Source organism: Lissotriton helveticus, chromosome 2_1 (genome assembly GCF_964261635.1).
Source record: "Lissotriton helveticus chromosome 2_1, aLisHel1.1, whole genome shotgun sequence".
In the NCBI taxonomy this organism is placed as follows: domain Eukaryota; kingdom Metazoa; phylum Chordata; class Amphibia; order Caudata; family Salamandridae; genus Lissotriton; species Lissotriton helveticus.
The window spans coordinates 628,661,228-628,681,312 of record NC_136059.1 but is presented as its reverse complement, the minus strand read 5'-3'; the positions used below and the strand labels follow the sequence as shown (position 1 = coordinate 628,681,312).

General features: G+C 43.0%; 1 protein-coding gene across 1 annotated transcript in view; it reads left to right on the top strand.

The window, feature by feature from the left end:
* The window catches only part of EDIL3 (EGF like and discoidin domains 3), a 1,767,398-nt gene that overhangs the window by 255,662 nt on the left and 1,491,651 nt on the right, over positions 1 to 20,085 (top strand). The window contains exon 2 of the mRNA XM_078675331.1: positions 6,474 to 6,548. Within this exon, the coding sequence (XP_078531457.1) occupies positions 6,474 to 6,548 (75 nt within the window). The remainder of the gene's footprint in view (positions 1 to 6,473; positions 6,549 to 20,085) is intronic.

Below are 20,085 nucleotides of genomic sequence, written 5' to 3'. Positions count from 1 at the left end.
ATGCCGTTTCAAGAAGAATGTTACAGACAAGATGGATCTGTGTGGAAAGAGTAAAGGAGCAACATTCTGTGCCATCTTGCTTGCTTTTGCGCTTCAGTTTTATAAATATACCAGCCACGCGTCTACCCTTGTCAGTCGATGCCACTGGGTGCATTGTCGTGGGTGCTCAGTTATGCACATGTCAGTCTGAGATGACTACGATGGAGTAATGGTGCGGATTGGCATGCTTGTATTATAAATTATAGGGACAGTAAATATCTATAATCAGTTCTCGCCATGTATAGATTACATGCAGTTAACAACATTATAGGACTTACAGTATACCCCATGGTCCAGTGATGTACATTTAATTCTGAATGTGTGTGTGTGTGGGATGGTGGTAGTGAAAAGCAAATTGTGCTGTGCGGTTGGAAGGATTCGTTATGTTTTGCGTTTGATGGACATGCCATTATTTTAACGTGAGCCTGGACCAAACACAGTAGATGAAATAGCAGATTTCCATCTAAATACAGCTGAAATTAGTGTTATATAACATATAGGAGACTGCAATCCCAGTATAAATGCCCATCTTTAATTTCGTTAATACAGGTGACTTGTGATGTCGTCACCAGTAATAGAGAAATGACGGAGCTGCTCGGCTGTAATATAGTGATCAACATAAAGGAGATATTCATGGCAAATGTGTTTTTTTCATGCTATAGGTCAGTATAGGAAAGATAGAATTGTTGTACCTTTCCACACATTCTGAGGCAGCGTTTAATTTTGTTTGTCTGACATACATTATTTCTGGCATCATTTTGCAAACGTTACTGACTGATATTGATGTTTAATTTTGCAGGCAGCTTCTGCTTTTATGGTTTTTGTTCGTGATGAATATGAAAGAATAAGTCTCCAAAGATTTATGAGGTCTGATGGAAGGGTGATGGTGTGACCAAGCATTTATTAGAAATAAAATCCCCTCTGGCATACATTAAAAGTATACCGGAAATAACCAGAGAGTTTGGTGGTCTTATAAAGGAACTCTGCCTCTGATTACAGCCTTGATTATTTTTTATAGAACCACTGAACTCCTCAGTGACTAGTAATGTCCTTTTAATGTAGGGAGGGCGTGAACGTTATCCCACATATAACACGTGGGGTGCTGCAATCTCTGTATAAAAACCCTTCTTTAATTTCTATAAAATAGGTGACTTGTGATGTACCCAAACAGCTATTGTAAAGAAATGACGCCAGAACTCAACTTTAATAATCTATTACAGTTGAGTTCTGGGGCCACAATGCCTGCTCCCAGAGCCAGCAGTCGAGGGGAAAGGCAGGTCTGGGCATGAGGCATAATTAAAACAGCTGTTTAAAGTACAAAAACAAAACATTGCTTTTCTTTCTTCTCTGTTTTTCGATCTGTACAGTGACAAGCAGAAATTAGATATTTATGGCAATATGGTTATTTTTCTAAACTACTAAGGTAATTATAAAAAAGTTAGAATTGCTCTGCAAGTTTCTAATGTACCTCTAAAAAAACTGACTTCCATTAAACTAATATTCATATCTTTTTGCTACAAAAATCCAACAGCTTTTTTGATGCGCTTAATTTTGCAATAGAGATCCTGTTTTTATTCTCCATGTTTGCAAACATGCTGTCTCTGTCATATGAAAGAGCTACGCAGCAAATATTTAAGTGGTCTATATGATAATGATATTGCAAATCACATTGGAGTTCCATAACCTTATAAAAAAACTCTGCCTCTTGCCTTGTTCCTCTGTATGGACATGGAACTCCTCAGTGACTTGCAATCTCTTGATATTGTACAGCAGGGGGTATTATATACCATATTTAAATCCAAAATTGGTAGTGCAGGAGGATTTATTCTAGCAAGGAGTCCAAGCATATAAAACAAAACATGTGAATGTCTAGAGGGCAGCACATGCACTGTTACAATATAATGTATAACTTATACATTACTGTTGGACGTGGCCCTTTTTGCAGGGTCATCCCTGAACTTTGTGCCTTCCTCCTGTATTTTTTCTGACCTGTTTTTGGTGGTTTTATGACTCTGGGCACTTTACCACTGCTGATCAGTGCTAAAGTGCATATGCTCTCGATTGTAAATTGATGTATGGATTAGTGAATCCATGATTGGCTTATTTGATTTACTGTCAGACCCAAGTACAGTGCACTGCGGGTGCCCAGGGCTTGTAAATCAAATGCTGCTGGTGGGCTTGGGGCACTGATTGTGCCATCCAACGGAGCAGGTTGTAAAGTGTGTCTCAGGCCTGCCATTGCAGAGCCTGTGTGCAGTCTGGTACTGCCACGTTTACTTGGCAAGTGCACCCACTTGCCAGTCCCTAAACCTTCCCGTTTCTACATGTTAGCCACCACTAAGGTAGGCCCATGGGCAGGGTTCATTGTATGTAAAAGGTAGGACATGCCCTGATGTGTGTTGCATGTCCTGATAGTGAACTACAGCCATTTTCATTTTCCACTATTGCAAGGCTACTTGTCCCCATAGGCCAGAATGGGCAGTTTGATTATAACATCTTATAATCCTAACTGACCGAGGGAACATGGTCGAAATTGGTATGCCTGAACTCAGAATGATAAAATACATCTTTTAGTGAAGTTAGTTTTAACAGTCTGTGTTTGAAAATACAACTTTTAGAAAGTAGGTATTTATTGCCTAACCATCCAAGCCTGCCTCTGCTAGGTTGTGTATTTCTTGTCCGGTTTGTGAGTGACAGGGGCTGGGTGGCTCCAGGAGACAGGGTGAGTCAGCACAGGGCTGAATAGACCTATCTGCATGTAGAGTGGTGGGAGGAGTAGCACCTGGGCCTGAATAGGGCTGTGCCTGCCTTCCACATTACCTTCCAAATTTCTGGCTCCACCTCCTGTGGTGCGTCTGATGACCCTGGCCCACACTGTCAAAGGAAAGAAGGAGTCCGTAAACAAAGTGCTCCAGGACTGCACATAACTGGTTTGGACTAGGTACAGACACACTCTGCCTTCAGAGACAAAGGATGTTGGTGTATAAAAGGGGGGATCCAGACCCCAGAACTTTACATTACTTCTGGGAATCAAGACAAACCTTTGCTGAGGAGAAGAACCAGGAAGCTGAAGGAGGAGACTACCCCTGTGCTGTGTGTTCGGGGGTTGGCCTGCAGTGGTTACTTCATTGCCAAAGAAAGGAGAAGAGGACTGAATGTGCTTTTTATCAACTTGAAGAAGAATCTCCAAGGGCTTAAACTTGAGCTTGCCTCCTGCCTGAAGTCTTAGGGATACAAGACTTCACCAACCAGCTCCCCCCTGAATTCCCTTGCTGGGAATTGAAGTGCCTGCTGTTGTGCTGGGCCTTCTAAGAGACTGTGTGTCGCTGTGAGCTGGAAGTGCGTCTCAGTGACGAGAAGCGTGTCGCTGCTGCAGCAGTTGCCTTTGCATCGCCAAGGCGCTGCCGCCATTGCATCACTGAAGATCGTTGCATCACCGGAGGAGCATGCTGCCGCTGCAGAGGTCGCCATCGCATCCACAGAGAAGCGTGTCACAGGACTGTCGCGGCTCAGAAGATCATCAAGTCGCCACACGGCCATCAGGCATGCACGCATTGCATCTACGTTGTCGCATCGTTATCAATACGCCATTTTGTTGCATCGCACCGGAGCGTCATCGCATTGTACTGGAGAGCAGTAAGAAACCAACGCATCACCTCCCCACACAGTAAGGAAGCGAGCATTAACTCCCCTGTGCAGCAGTAAGGAACCGATGCATCGACTCCCCTGGGTGTAAGGAACCGACGCATCACCTTCCCTGCGACCCTTTTGTTTGTTTGCATTACGCATCCAAGGTACATTGAGAGTAAAGTGTCGCATTTACAACTTGAGAGAACTGAGCTATTTCCTACCATTTTAAAGTCTATTTTTGAGTACAGTATTGTGTATTTTTGTCGTTTGGTCTTGTGTTAAGTCTATGTAAAAATACTTATTTTTATAATACAACCTGTGTGGTGTCCATCTGTAGTGTTGTCACTTTATTACTGTATGTGTTCACAAATGCTTTACACACTGCCTCTCAGATAAGCCTGCCTGCTCGTGCCAAGCTACCAAAGGGGTGAGCAGGGGTTATTTTAGGATAGTAGCCCCTTACCCGGACTAGACGCAAGGGTCCCTCTTTGGTCAAAGGTACCTACCTCTGCCAACTAGAGACCCCCAAATCTAACAATTACTATAAAACTTACATAAATAAATACAAATAAATAAAATGTTTGTCTCCCGATGATAGAGTGCCCAAATGATGTTTTAAATTAAAAACCTACATGAGTTTCTGAAATGCTCTGCCTTTCTACTTTTTGTACTAGTGAAGTAGGTTATGACTTAGGTCTTGCAAAATTTCTGTAATTTTCTTTTTGGGGATTGTGTAAAATTCCCCCAAAATTATACAAATGTTGACGTTATTATGTGCAATGGGGATCCTGCATTTTGCATTATTTTTGCAAGAAAAATACCCTTGCCACCATTTGCATGCATGGATGCAATTATTGCACAGAAAGCACAATTTAATACATATTGTCAGCAGCAATCACTCACATTTAGTTTGTTCACATTGTTCCCGTACTCCAATTTTATATGAAGCAAATCTGAATTACAGTAGTGTAATGGTGTAATCTTGAGCATTTCACATTACGACCGTAATATGAAAGATCCAAAAATTACTTAGATTATGCTGGGGAACACAAAATTCTGCCCTGGCTCAGTATTATTAAGTTAAGAAGCATCACTAATTCTGATTCCATACACTGTACTTCCCAAATATCAATTTCTAGCATTACCTATACACTAGAGATTAAAACAATGCATCCAGAAAAAAGAGCTCACATATTGTGTACATCAAGATATTAAAATATGTTCTACCCTACGATGTAAGCACCCTGATGACACACTTAGATTACCTCTCTGAAATTTCATATGCATAAATTGCCATTGGATTATATCGCATTCCAAGAGATCATAGACTTGAGAATGCACATATAAAAGCAACATATTCACACTTAATTGGTCTTACACGTGTTTAAATAGGATGCTTGAAGATTCCGTTTCCAAGCTCTAACTACATGCAGGCTTTACACTGTATGTATGTATGTATGTAGGTATGTTTTCTCATTTCAAAAGTGCAAACCTAGCTAGCCAGTAAAGAAGCACTGTACAGGGTGCAAGTGCCAGTCGGAGTACATGAGGAACAAGCCACGTGGATAGGAGGTAGAGCCAGGCCCGGACTGGCCGTTGCGGGCACCGGGAAATCCCCCGGTGCGCCGCAAGGGTGGGGGCCGGTTTTGGGCCCCTGGGGGCCGTTTTTGTTACAGGGCCGTTTTTGCAGCGTTGCTGCAAAAACGGCCCTGTGACAAAATCGGCCGAAAACCGGCCCTGGCAAAGAGCACGGTCGCACCCCCTACCCTCCCTGGGGGGTGGGGGGGCCGGCCGAGCAATTTGCCAAGGCCGGTTTTGGTTCCCAGTCCGGCCCTGGGTAGAGCCAGTGTAAGGGGTGAGAAGTCCCCCTATCTGAGGCAGTGTTTCTTGAATACATTATTTTTCCATTTCATCTTGATTTGTGGCGGGGCTGTGCTCTTCCGATTTTGGAGATAATGTTTTCCAGATCCTGGGGCCATATGCTGAGAAGGCTTGTTTTCTTGTTTTTCCTCTCCTGCAGGGGGGCTGTGTAGTATCTAACCTGGCAATGCCAGCGCTCCTTTTCTGACGTTGTCCTCCAAACAGCGTTAGTGAGCTAGATAGACTGTGGTTTTGCTCAAAGTATGATGCATACCTGCTAACATGAAGAACAATTTCACTGTGTGAGGAGGGGGCAGGTCCTTGAAGGGGGCGGGGCCTCATGCTGAGCAGTACCTATAAGGCACTTTTGAACACCACCCGGTCCCCAAGCCCTCTCCTCTTCCCAAACAAAAAACTTGCTCAGGCTGGAGCCGATGTCCTGTGATGATTTCTCTCTCCTTAATGGACATTGGCAGTTCAAAGCCTCGGAAAATGAGCTGGAAAACTACTATTTATCGTGGTTTTCTGCTTGTTTTCCCTGCCACCGTGTGATATTGGCTCCTCACAAAGAGACCATGTTGTGGGAGGAAATATTGTGTGTCACACTGTAGCACCGCGTGAGTTGGCAAGTGTGACGATAGTGCATGCAATCCCATAATGTACATGATTGCAGAGACTTCCATGTCAAAGTACCCTGTAGTAGACAGCTTGCCAAAAACTAAATACACATTCTCTGTTCAACAACATGTAATGCCTGTAACATGTATCTATTGGGGTGCTGTACGCTGCTAGGTGGAAGGCTGTAAAAGTAGTTACTGTGAAATAGTGCACGACTCAGTGTAAATAAATGTTATTAAAAAAGCTGTAGTTATATTCTCACATGAGTCAAAGTATGACTTGGGTATTGAAAAAAAATTAACCTCTTCATGCCTTTCTCTTCTCAGCCGCTGCTGGCTCAACGTCGGACCATGCTTTGCAACACAGCATTTTGCAGGCGGATGTCAATGGATCCGAGGGCGGTAAGGCATTACCTTGAATACATTTCTTTCATTCCTACTGCAGTAAAGCAAAGTAGATGCAAAACAGCCCTCGGAACAGTCCATGGTGTCTGTTCTACTCCAGTCACAGGAAGCGATGTCTGGTCAATGTATTTCTCTCGAATGCACATCTCTACATACACCATTGTGGTATGACAGCAATCAAACAGCCTACTGGGCATCACCTTCAAGAAACTGCTGATCTGGGTAGAGCCTGTTTGCAATCAGGCAGGTCGTTTACAATAAGCTATTCGGCCTAGCTGCTCCTATGCTAGCTCCAGTAACTGATATTGGGAGTGGTGCAGTGTTGCAAGGGTAGCCACACAGTAGAAATCCTTTGAATCACTGCTCTCTCCAGAACTCGATGGAAATATTAGAATGCGGATGAGGTAGAGAAAGATCTAAGAGAGGTGCTGGGGAGGGGAGGTACCAGAAGAAACGCGGTTTCATGGTGAGCTTTTGATTTTGGAATGATTTGGATGAGGATGTAGACTTAAAACTACGCTGAATGCACAATGATGCAGGACATCCATTTATCAGAATTGGCCATTACATTCATTGCTGTATTTGTGGTCAGAAGGCCTCTATATGTTACACTGAGTGGTTTGGGATCACTCTTGTGAAGGGAGTATTTAGGGCATTGTAACACTTAGCTTATTGCTGCATGTTGTTCTTATTTTCTTACACTTGTATTTTTTCAAGTTCCTACCACTACAAACAAAACTTTTGTTGGTTGCTTACCTTGCTTTTATATGTTTTGCTTTACATTAGTAGTAATTGAAAATAGTCAATAGCAATTTTTCAACATATTCATCATTCATTCATTCATTGGGCGATAGCTCACTACCAGACATCATAGCCGCCCTCCCAAATGAATATGACGCTATGTGGCACAATTGTGCAGATAATGTCTGGGGGGGTGGCAATTCTGTTTAAAAAACATCTAACAGTTACTAAATTAATGGCAGAAACAGTTGATCTAGCAGATATACTTGGGGTGAAGATCACCTTAAAAAACACCTCCTTGCTGTTCTTACAGTCTATCGTCCCCCAAAATCTACCCCATTGTTCAATGACTTACTTGCCCCTATCATCTCAGATATTTGTACACGCTACCAAAAAGTCTTAGTAACTGGAGATTTTAATGTTCACTGGGACAAAACTCATAAAGAGGTGGCAACCCGACAGCTGAAGACCACCATGACCACACTTGGGCTCCAACAACTAGTAGAGGCACCCACACATAATAAAGGCCATACCCTCAATCTTATTTGGACCTCAGATCCGGAGGTAGTTCTTACAGGTATCCTACCCTGTATATGGTCGGATCACTACTTAATAAACTGTGATATCCCAATAGATGGGTATCTGTCTCAACCACCACCCCCAAAAACTAAAAAAGTTCGTCAATGGAGGAAAGTTGACTCAAAAATACTGTCGGACACCCTTCTTAATTACACACAGCTACCTGATACCCATGGTGATCTAGATCAGGAATATGTGAATGTGATGCAAAATCTTAGTCAGGCCATAGATCAAATAGAGCCCGAAAGGAAACAGAAGATAAATGCAGCAGTAAAAGGGGCCCCGTGGTTCAACTCGTCTCTGAGGGACCGCAAAAGAAAGCTCCGCCATTTAGAGAGATGCTGGGGGAAAACAAATGATCACATAGATCGGGATCATTATAAAGCATTTCTTAAGCTGTATAAAAAGTGTATTCTGTCAGCAAAAGCAGAATACTATGAATCCCGAATTAACAACGCGGTTAATATCCAGAAAGAAACCTTTATAATTTTAACAGAAAGCAGAAAAATCAGAAACCCCAATAGATTGTAACACCTTTCAACACTATTTTCTTGATAAAGTGAAAACTATTCTCTCTGACATCAAGAATACCTCCAACAGTCACCCTCCATTACTGCACTCTCAACCCCCCCCCCCCCCCGAATATACCATCTCTAAGTTTCCCTTGATAGTTTCTACAGTCCTCGGGCAGCTTATGAGTCGAACTAAGTCAGGCTCCCCAACAGACCCATGTCCCCCTAGCGTCTTTCGACTAGCGCTCCCTACTTTAGAGAGTCATATTGTCTCCTTATTGAATAAATCATTAGATACTGGCCTTTTACCCTCTAGTCTCAAAGAAGCACGAGTTAGGACCCTAATAAAAAAGCCTGGGGCTGACCCTGCCAACCTAAAAAACTATAGGCCAATATCCCAGCTGCCTTTTCTGTCCAAGATTTTGGAACAACATGTTTTGATGTCTCTTTCATCATTCCTGGAGTCACACCAGCTACTCCAGGAGCGTCAAGCGGGGTTTCGTGCGCATCACAGCACTGAACTGGTGATGCTCTCAGTGCTGGATGAGCTCAGATGTATGGCTGACAGTAAGAAGCCGAGTGCCTTGATATTATTAGATCTGTCAGCGGCATTCGATACTGTCAGCCACACCCTGCTTCTGGACAGACTGGCCGCATCTGGGATACAAGACAGCCTATCAATGGCTAAAATCCTTTCTTTCTGGGAGAACTCAAAGGATTCAACTAGGGGACCGTATATAAGACCTGGGTACCCTCGAGTGCGGAGTCCCTCAGGGATCTGCATTATCCCCACTTTTATTTAACCTTTATCTGCAACCCTTAATTGACTCTTGGGTAAATATGGGCTGCAGAACTTTCAATTATGCCGACGATACTCAGTTGCTACTCAGCATTGACAACACGGCATCTGCACAGATCCAAGCCCAAAATATTCTTAGACACAGTGTGAGTTGGATCACAGCGAACTCGTTGAAGATAAATCCAGACAAAACAGAGATCTTAGTGGTTTCAACTACTGCTTCACCTTGGTGTGACCTGTTTTGGCCCCAAGAGCTTGGCCCTACCCCGAAACCATGTCTTAATGTAAAAAGTCTCGGTATAAAGATTGACCATGAGCTGTCAATGGCCAGCCAGATTTCCTCTGTTGTTGGGACTTGCACAAATCTAATTAGACAGCGACGAAAGCTAGTCCCTCTTCTTTCCCCTTCCACGCTTCGTACAATTGTCTCCGCCACAATAATTTCAAGACTGGATTATGGGAATGCCCTTTACTTGGGATTGCCTAAAACATTCACCAGCAGGCTGCAAGTGGTCTTAAACGATGCAGCTAGGTTCATCTTTAGGCTACCTAGACGGACCCATGCTTCTCCACTGCTGTGTAGATTACACTGGCTCCCCATAAAGCAAAGGGTGGAGTTTAAAAGCTTATGCATTGCCCATAAGGCAATCTATGGCCAAGCACCTGCCTATATCAAAGAGCGCCTAGGGGTTTACAACCCCACACGATCATTAAGGTCCTCTAACACACAGTTGCTGTCCTGTCCTCGATACAAATTGGCAACCAAGGGAGGGAGATCCTTTTCTGTGTTGGTTCCACAGATCTGAAACAAACTTCCAGAGTCTCTCCGCAAAGAATCAAATTTGTTGCACTTCAGGAAGTCTTTAAAAACGCTCCTGTTTAGGGAAGCCTTAAACACCGCTAAGTGCCACGGCCACACGCTCTTTTTTCATCTACTCTGCTGTTGTTATCTCCATCTGTCATGATCGCCTAGAGACGTGACGGTGATTTGGCGCTATACAAGCTTCAGTTAACAATAACAATAACCTCAATGCACATCTCTTTCTCTGAACCTCAACCCAAACCTGACATTTTAGGTCGAGCCTAGCGCAGAGCGCAAGCGCTGCTCTAGGGGATGACCTTTAGAAATTGGTCTGCACTTTTGTTACACTCGTGCTTGTGCTGGCATCCACCTTGCGGGAGCAAGCAGTGGCGCGCAGGGGCCATATGTTTTTAATTAGCGTGGACAGCAGGAGGCGCATGCACCTTGTTTTCTTTATTAAACACTGCGCCTGCCGAGCTTAAAAAAAAATAGTCACAGCTCTCTTTTTTTTTTAATCTTTCTTCTTCTCCTTTCTACTGTTGACCGCTCCCTCTCGGAGCGCCTCTCGCTCTTTGCATCTCTCCACTCCTCTCCTGTCTCAAAGTGGTATTTATTTTTTGCAGTTTTATATAGCCCGAACTCGGCCCGGAGGTATTACAGCGCTTTAGATGAGCAGAGCACCAGTTACATCACAACATTTGGCACGGGTAGATTAAATGATTTGCCCAGAATCACAAGATGTTAAACCTACGCTGAGACTCAAGCCAGTTTTCCCCTTGCCCAAGTCTGCAGCACTGGCCATTAGACCACATCCTCATCCCTTAAGGGGCGAGGGAGGGCTTCATAAGAGTACCAAGAACCCTTCACCAGAGGCGTGGTACTTACCTGGCCGCGTGATACGCCTGGTACATGTCAAGTGCTATTGTGTGCTTGACCAATCACGAAATGGCCTTTCTGGGCAAAGAAAACAGCATGTAGCTGGCAATAAGATACTTTTAAACAGTTGACCTAGTCCTGTGTCCTGCATCATAATAAATAAAACACTTGATAGGGTACATTTAAAAGTGAGCTCCCTCCTATCGCGACCTTGGAGTCATGGCCCGGTTGTTCCATTGTAATGAAATAGTATCTCGGGTAACGGTTCAACAATTTTGAACCGTATTCTGCGCAGATATTGTTCCGAAACAAGCTACTACAACTTACTCCAGAGGGGAGACCACTACAACAGTGGGAGTGCCTAGAAGCCAGCACATCGCTTACTTCAGAAAGTGAGTGCTCTAAAAGACCTTCATTACCTCAGTAAGGTGGATGTTTCACTGGAATGGTTGATCTTACTTTCAAAGCTTAGTGGGTGTAGTTGCAAGATCACCAACAAGGTACTTTTTAGTCTCAAGTTCTGGCTTTGTTCTCACATTAGAATTACAATAAAATGTGAAAAATATATTACTGTCAACGCATACCTAGTAGTGTAAAATGGATTGCAAAAATTCTCCCATGTTCTGATGTTGCTTAACAAACTTCCTTTTTCCATTCCACACGTTATGGTGTTGTTGCGCATCATCCTCCTCCCAGCCCTTCATTGATCTGATGCCCTGGGCATGCTCTTCCAGTCCACTATGAACACTGCCCTCTCCATGGTAATTAAGAATTAAAACAAGACAATCCTTCACTTGTTATACGTGATGAGTGTCCAACAGCCCACGAGGGCAAACATCAAATTCATAATTATAACCTGTTTATTTTCATAGCTTTGTTTTCTGAAAAACATTCCATGCAATTGGATATTTTAAAATTAATTGTGTTGTTTTTGCTAAAGGCTTCGCTATGTATTTTCTCCCATGTTCTGTTGGAAAGACGTGTTGGAAATCAGTGTGTAAGCAGAAATTACTTTAAAGGTGCATGGATAAACACTTAGAAGGTCCCAAAGGCGAGACCTATTGGCTATGCCAATGCTTGTTGTGCTTTATAATTCAAGCTTCTGTCCAGCATTTCTAAGGGCACAACAAGGTGATACTATGAAATAATATAGATTTATCTATAGTCACTACCTAGCCTTATTTCGGCAGAGGCAATAGTGATATATTTTTCAACTGCAATATATGTTGGTTATTTGTAATTACTGTGTTGAAAATGGTTTTATGCTTGCTGTTAAGGTCTTCAATCCTTTGTACCTCTTCTACCATCATGAGTGGACGGGAGTATACCTGTAACCCCCGTCAATGGTTTATGACGACATATTGGATTCAAGGCTACCCTTGTAATTATAGAGGTCTATGCCGCATTTATCAGAAAAAGAGGACCAGGAGCTGAAACCGCCTTTGCGTGCATCGTTTTGCCTCTTTGAGGCACAGAAATTGATGCTTTATCATGTGCACATTATCCAATGAGCGCCACATCAATGTATGCTCTAAATGTTAGCAAGCATCCCTAAAACGCAATAAAAAAACATATAAACGCAAAGGAGCCAGTGTGATTCCCCAGTCTTAAGCTTTAATTCACATGGGGATGCCAGCAGGCCTCTCATCTTTGCGCTGCCACTACACCCAAAAATGGTATGTTATGCCACCGGCCGGGACCAGTGCTGGTGGACCAAGGCGTGGTATTCTCATGAGAGAATGGGGTGGGCAAGGGAGACCACAGAGAGGGTCTCTCCTCTTAGAGAACACTCAAGAGTTGTCTCTGAGGAGCACCACTTTTCAGTTACAATGGTCCCCCAGGGTAAGCGACCCCTCTAACAGCACAAAACAAAAAGACAGGGGATAAAGGAATAATTGTGAAGACAGCACAGAGACACAGGCTGTAAGATTATCTTCATACACATGGCATACAAGGCATAATATTTTGCAGAGAATGGTGACTTAGATAGCATGATCCTATCTTGCTGGGGTCAGTGGCCCACTTCATCTATGATGTCCTTCACTGTGTTGTGTTAGTGGTTGATTCATGCATCTATTTTGTATTTCTGTACAAATTTAGCGGAGGCTGAGGAGCATACATTGTTAGAATCAATGTTTTCAGGTTTCTGGTCTACATTTAGTTTTACCTCATGTTGCAGAAAATCTGTCCCTATGTGCATTGCTTCAGAGTTCAGGTAAAGGAAATGTGGGGGTGGACTGAGGTCATTTAACCCCTAATCTGCATTTCTACTACATTAATTGGATAGTGAAAACAGGGCTTTATCTTTTTATTTGGTCTTAAGTTAGGAAGGTACCCTGGCCATAATAGGTTGCAAGTCAGTAAAGGCTGCCCTAATATCACAGTATTCTATTGAATAGAGCCCCTGTAATAACTCCAACAGTAACTAACATCTGCTGAAAAGTTAATAAAAATGCTGTTTAAATAATCTATCTCGATACTGGATTATAAAGACTGACTATGTGAAAATGGGTGGGCTATAAATTTGTATAAATGTGTCAAAATGTAAAGAAGTCTTGACATTTTAAAACTATGTGAATTTTCTGAAGCACAGCATTTTCATCTCTGCTGAGTGTGTCGAATTACCTTAATTGATTCAGTTTCTCATAACTGGCTATGCAGTTGGTTTTTATTGAGCCTGGCAACCTAATGTGAATTGTCCACCGCAAACATTGAGCATTTATCACAGTTTTATTCTTAGCGTACCCACCTGCAACCACTGATAGAGAAAAATGGACAAGTGAAGAGGCAATAGTCATATGGCATAAGATATGAAAGAGCTCTATATCTGAAAGACCTGAGTGCCAAATTCCTAAAAGAAATGGTATTAAAATGTTTTTTGTAGCTTTAAAGTGGTAATATATTGCTGTGGAATTTTAAATTGTAGATTTGGTCTTCATCGATCTGAATAACACGGGCATCAATCTTAAGATGGTTTTCAAATCGGTTAGCAGAGGCAGGTCAAGTAATAAAAAAGTGATAGGCTATGAAAGAATGCTTTAGAATACAATTTAATGAGGAAAATAATGAAATCGTTCTGGAAAAGCCAAGAAATACGTGGTAAATGCTAAATGTGTATTGGTTGCACAGCTCTTTGTAGGCTGATGTCTCGCTCTGTCCCTTCTAACACGACACTTGCCAGCCTCCCCGTGCCCTGATACCTGACACTACTTTCACACATCATTATAGCTTCCTTTCCCCTACTTTTCATTCTAAAATCACACGTTTGATGTAACAAAAGGTTTAACTTCATGTGAGAGCCCACAGCGGCATCGTATTCACTCAAACTGTATATCTGTATAACTGGCTATTTTTACGCCTTCCGCCTGATGGCATTCTTTGCAGATGCCCACAAATGCCCACTTCTTAACCTAGCCTCCAACCCAGGCGACGTGGCACTACAATTAAACTATCCTGCCTTGCATGCAGCAGCGCTACTAGAAAGTGTTTAGCCTGGGCATTTCGTGCATTTTTAACTCTTCTCTCTGGTGCGGAATCTAAAAAGAGGTACAAAAGGGCCATGTATTGTTCAAAATTGAACATGTGAGGGGCACTTTGCACATTTCCCACAAAAGCTGTGGGAACCTGTGAAGTCTGGCTGTTCTTCAAAAACCTCTCAACTACCATTGTGTACTGTCGCTTCCCATGAGCACAGATGTTCAGTGAGCCTGTGTTACATACAGGCATAAGGCGAGTGATTGGTTTGCTTCTCTCTGGTACGGAATCTAGAAAGAGGTACAAAAGGGCCATGTATTGTTCAAAATTGAACATGTGAGGGGCACTTTGCACATTTCCCACAAAAGCTGTGGGAACCTGTGAAGTCTGGCTGTTCTTCAAAAACCTCTCAACTACCATTGTGTACTGTCGCTTCCCATGAGCACAGATGTTCAGTGAGCCTGTGTTACATACAGGCATAAGGCGAGTGATTGGTTTGCTTCTCTCTGTTACGGAATCTAGAAAGAGGTACAAAAGGGCCATGTATTGTTCAAAATTGAACATGTGAGGGGCACTTTGCACATTTCCCACAAAAGCTGTGGGAACCTGTGAAGTCTGGCTGTTCTTCAAAAACCTCTCAACTACCAGTGTGTACTGCCGCTTCCCATGAGCACAGATGTTCAGGGGAGGCATAAGGCGAGTCATTGGTTTGCCTTCAGATGCAGCAACCGCGCGTTGCCACAGAGAAAGGCAATCTGTAGGTGAAGTGATACTGATGTCCATACCACTGTGAATGTGGAAGACTTATTCTTGCAGCAAACTCTACCACAGTCAGTATCCAAAGCTCACTTGTGCCACAGAAGTGTAATGCAGGCCACTTGTGTGTGTTTGTCAGTAATTTCACGCTTACATCAATTAACACATGGGCAATATCATAATGTGCTTTTTGGCGCAGTGAGGAGCCGGACACCTGTTTTATGCTACTGTAGGGGTTTAATTAGAAGCCCCTTGCACCGCTGGTGCAACACTTTTAATATGGGAAAAAGTGATGTACTAGCGGCACAAGGTACTTGTAAATAAGCCCCCGGGACATATTTACAAGGGAATTGCGCCACCAGAGCATCACTTTTTCCAACACTCTGGAGGCGTAATGCTCTGCTCCAAATTTACAAGTCGGTGCTAAGCCACTTTGCGCGACTTAACACTGCCGTGTAAATATGGCCCTCATCGCCGCAATTTTCTGAGTCAAAGGGGCGTGCAATGGGTGTTGCTGTGGGGGTTCCCACGCAACACTCATTGCTTTTTAACACTGACCTAGAGTTACAAGGATCTGTAAATCTGAGGCAGTGCCAAAAAGCGAACACTTTTGAAATGGAGGCATTAGAGTGGCGCAATGAGAAAAACAACTTTTATTTCTCGTTTTGCATCCTGCAGTACACATAGAAAGAGCAAAACACAATTAGTGATTGTTTTTTTTTCAGGAATTTGTCCTCTCCTCCACAAACACAATCATTCCTGCAACACAGGCACCCTTGCACTATGGTGCAAGGGGGCCTGCGTTGGAGCTAGGACTCTTTTTTAGTGCTTGTGCAAGGGAAAACTCAGGGGTGCACCGTATTCATGTAAATACGGTGCATCCCTGCATTTTTTAAATGATGCAGTGCGGCACAGCTAAATTGCTTGCATCGCTGTGCCATTTGATTGAAAATATGAGTCCTAGTGTGCAAAGTGAATTCATGTAACCCATTATTTCTCAGTTAGTGCTTTATTTTCAGACAGCTGAGCTCAGAAACAGAAGAGACAAACCTTGCTCCCAGTTTCCAGGTTGTTCTGTCTGAAAACAAAGCATCAACTCCGAGAAATATTGGGTTTGCTGAATTTATTTTATCCTCTACAGGCTCATAAAACAGGCGCGCTGCTCTGCAATGTACTAGTAAAGGCAACAAAAAGAACCCTGCAAACTGCAATCAAAATGATACTTCCACTTGCTCACTGGCTAGGTGGTCTTTCTCTACATGTAATGCCTGTCAATGCAAGTTTGAAATTTGTTCCTCAAGGTATTTTCGCCATGACCTATCGAGGAATGTGCACATAGATATACGTCAATATTATTTATTAACAAAGCTATACTTTGTTAATTGTCTCATATAGAAAACCGCACTTCACTGTTCAGTTTAACAAAAAAATATGAACATCATCCAGTTCATAACATGCCATTTGTTTCCAAAGTATACAATAATAAACAACAATGTGATCCCGGTTTTCTAAACTTTCTGCTTAAAAGAAAAATGTTTTTAAAGTTTCTAACGGAGCCACTTGAAAATGGTGCTTATAAGTATACCGTCTCAAATCTTGCATACCCGATAGACATAGAGGATACTTTCCTACTGAGGGTTGACATCCCCTTGCAGGTGGGTGCAGTCACTGACGGATCTCTAATAGCCTGTTAAAATGTGAAAAAACACAGAGCCGCTGCAAGCATCTGCTCCCTGTTCTCACATGAATATGCTGCCCTCAGGGGCAGCACAAGTTTGCGGCTGCCCTGGGGCAGTGCATTCATCATAATAGTGCACACATTTATCGTTTGGACTGGGCATACCATTTAATAGGTGCACCTGGCGCAAACAATGAAAATGCATAATAAGTCCCCAGAGGTCTTTGGAGCCAAAAAGTTTCTAAGTCTCAGTTTTTCAGGATGTTAGGAGGAGTACGGTTAGATATAGCCAAGGGCCCCACGACTTTTGTAACAGCACTTGGTAGTGAAGGCTCAAGCAGTAGAAGTCACTAGCAGAGTCCTAATTGGGTCAAATTGGAACTGGTCCAGTGGGCTTTTCCCGAAAAGAGCATTTTGCAGCTTGTTTCCTTGTAGTTTAACAGGAGGTCAGCCAACTGATCCATTGAGTCCACTTCTTTGTCTTAGGTACAAATGGAGCAAGTCCAGCCCTTCAGGTCTCTTCACAGGTCTCAATGGCAGGTGCAGTCCTTTTTCAGTCTTCTACAGATCCAGTAGTGGTTCTAAGTGGGTGCCACATTGATACCTGGCCTCTCTCTACCACATTTATATATGTCCAAACATGTATTCCCCCTGGGCAGAACTCCTGTGCCCACCCTAGATGTGTGGCCATGGAAATCAGTAACCCCTCCACTGTCATCATTAAAACAAAAAATTCTGGAGACAGCTACTCTCGCAATGGGATTGGTGTCTGGCTGACTATAGAGACTTATTAGGGACAAGGCCCAAACATTAGCTACATATGCCTGTAACAGAGTAGGCCTCTTTGAAGTTAATTAAGTTTCTGGGAACAGCCCGGGTGGTCATCCCGCCGAAAGAATATAACACCTCCCGACACCCATGGTCTTTCTATCAGCTCTGGGAGCAAGTTTACACATCATACACCTCATCAAGTGGCCTATTCAGGTGTTGGGTGACAGTTGGAATCTCATAAAAAGGTGCTTCTAGAGGGGTTTGACAGGGAAAAGCATGCTTTCTAAAAGTACCTGTTCAATAATGTTTATTACAAATGCATTATGTGAGCAATTGGGTTGTTGATTGACTGGGATGTTAGCCTTGGACAAGCAACCACCACAATCCCTGGCAGGGTGAACCAAAAAAGTCACTCAATTATCCTGTGCTTACCAGGGTAGCTTGGTACAACAAGCAGTCAGGCTTAAGTTAGAGGCAATGTGTAAAGTATTTATACAGTACCCAAAGAGTAATAAAGTGAAAATATAACACAAGAAAAGTCCCACACCAATGTAGAACAATAGAGTACCTTTAAAAAAACTATTTGACACAACATTTTCTGAAATCCAATCAGTAGAACAGGAGTTATGAATTTTTAAAGTTTTTAGTAAAAACAAATAGCGCATAAAAGATCAATACGCCAATCGAGGACATCTGGTCATAGCAGACCAGGTAAAAGTCGAAAAATATGACCGACCATTATAGCATGCGGGTCGGATGCAAAAATGGAATTAGGCCCAGTCAGAGCTTACCGTTGGACTTAGAAGACATTTTGAAGAAAATGTTCTGAGAAGGGGACGTTCAGCTGGGCAAGACTGTGGCTAGCGTCCACGGAGGGAGCGTGGACATGGGGGAGAGGTTTAACAAAGTCACAGTGAAGTTTTCTAAATTTGGACTTTTATGGAAGTTGAAGAAGGAAGGTATTGCCAATGAGAGTTACAGGACGCCAGATACTCATTTACAAGAACTACTGAACAGTATTTGCTGCTGCAGAGAACATAGCTGGTGAGGCCGCAAATTCAGGCCACCCGCTGATGCAATTTGGGTAGATAGACAAGCAGGTTTGTCCCAATCTTCCCTTGGCTCTTTGAGTAGTTTTCAACCAAAAATATTCTAAGTTTCAAGTTTTAGTTTTGGCTATCTGGGCCCTTTAAAACAAAGCCAAGGCTCCAGGACTGGAGGGGCAACACTTGGGGGTGCAGGACTCACTTAGGCTGGGTCCAGGTGCTGGTTCAAGATGATGGGGACCTATTATGTCCATGTGGCTCTGAACAGGAAGTCAGCAAGCTGTCTCTTGGAATCACTCTGGTAGTCCTGGGTTCAGGTGGAGAAGCAGGGCCGGCTAGTGAAGGTTCAAGGCAGGTAGTGAGGCAGTCCCTCTAGGTGAAGCAAAGCAGTGTGTTGAAGTGCACACAAGCAGACTACACAAGCAGGGAGTCCTGAGTCCTTCCACAGGTCCAGAAAGTAAACTAAAGAGAGGATCTAAAAGCCCTATTTTTATACCAGGTGCCTTCTTTGAAGTAGAAGTTTCTAGAGGTTTCTCTTTGACTTGCTCGGAATTTCTTGATTCCCCTTCCCTGACACCAAGCTGGCTGCAGAAACAATGTAGTGGTGACAAGCCCTTTGAGTGAAAGCCGGGTACGGCCTATTCAGTTGCAAGTAGGGCTGTGCCCAGCTCCCCCCTCCTACCAGCATGTGGCCCAATAAGCCACACCTAATCATTCTATTGTGTGACTGCCTGGGAAATATTCACAAAGTCCAGCTGCCAACTACACCTAGTCATGTGACCCAGGGGAGGCTGCAGGCACCAAATTGCAAAGGGCAGAAACATGTCTATTTTCTAAAAGTGGCATTTTCAAAATTATAATTTAAAATCTGACTTTGTCATTAAAGAGGATTTTTAACCATAGTTTCATATATATATTAAACATGAAATGCCTATCCATCCCCAATCAAAAGTTAGCACTTATTATTTGTAATGAGACAATCCTTAGTTATCCTATGAGACAGATTAGACCTCCTAGTAGTGAAAAACATATTTAGGAGATTTTTGCTATCAGGACATACAAGCCTTAAAAGTATGTGTCCAACCTTTCAATTGTAATGCACCCTGTCCTTTGGGCTACTTAGGGCCTACATTAGCTGTGACATATATACAATAAAAGGGGAGTTTAAGGCTTGGCAAGGGGGTTATATTGCCAGCTTAATACAGCATTCAGTCTGGAGTGTCAGACGTGGGACAAGTTTTATGGGGCTACTTAAGTTGGTGACACAATAAGTGCTTCAGGTCCACAAGTAGCATTTAATTTACAGGCCCACAGTTTACGGTATACCACTTCACAAGAGATTTATATTTAACTTAAATATGCACAGGGCACTAATGACCATAGAAATGGATTATAGTAAAAATGGAGGGAAAAGTCAAAACGTTTGGGGGAAGACCTCTTCAAGGCTGACAGGTCCAACATATTATGTAGTACACATTCAACGTTCCCAGTGGATTGGGC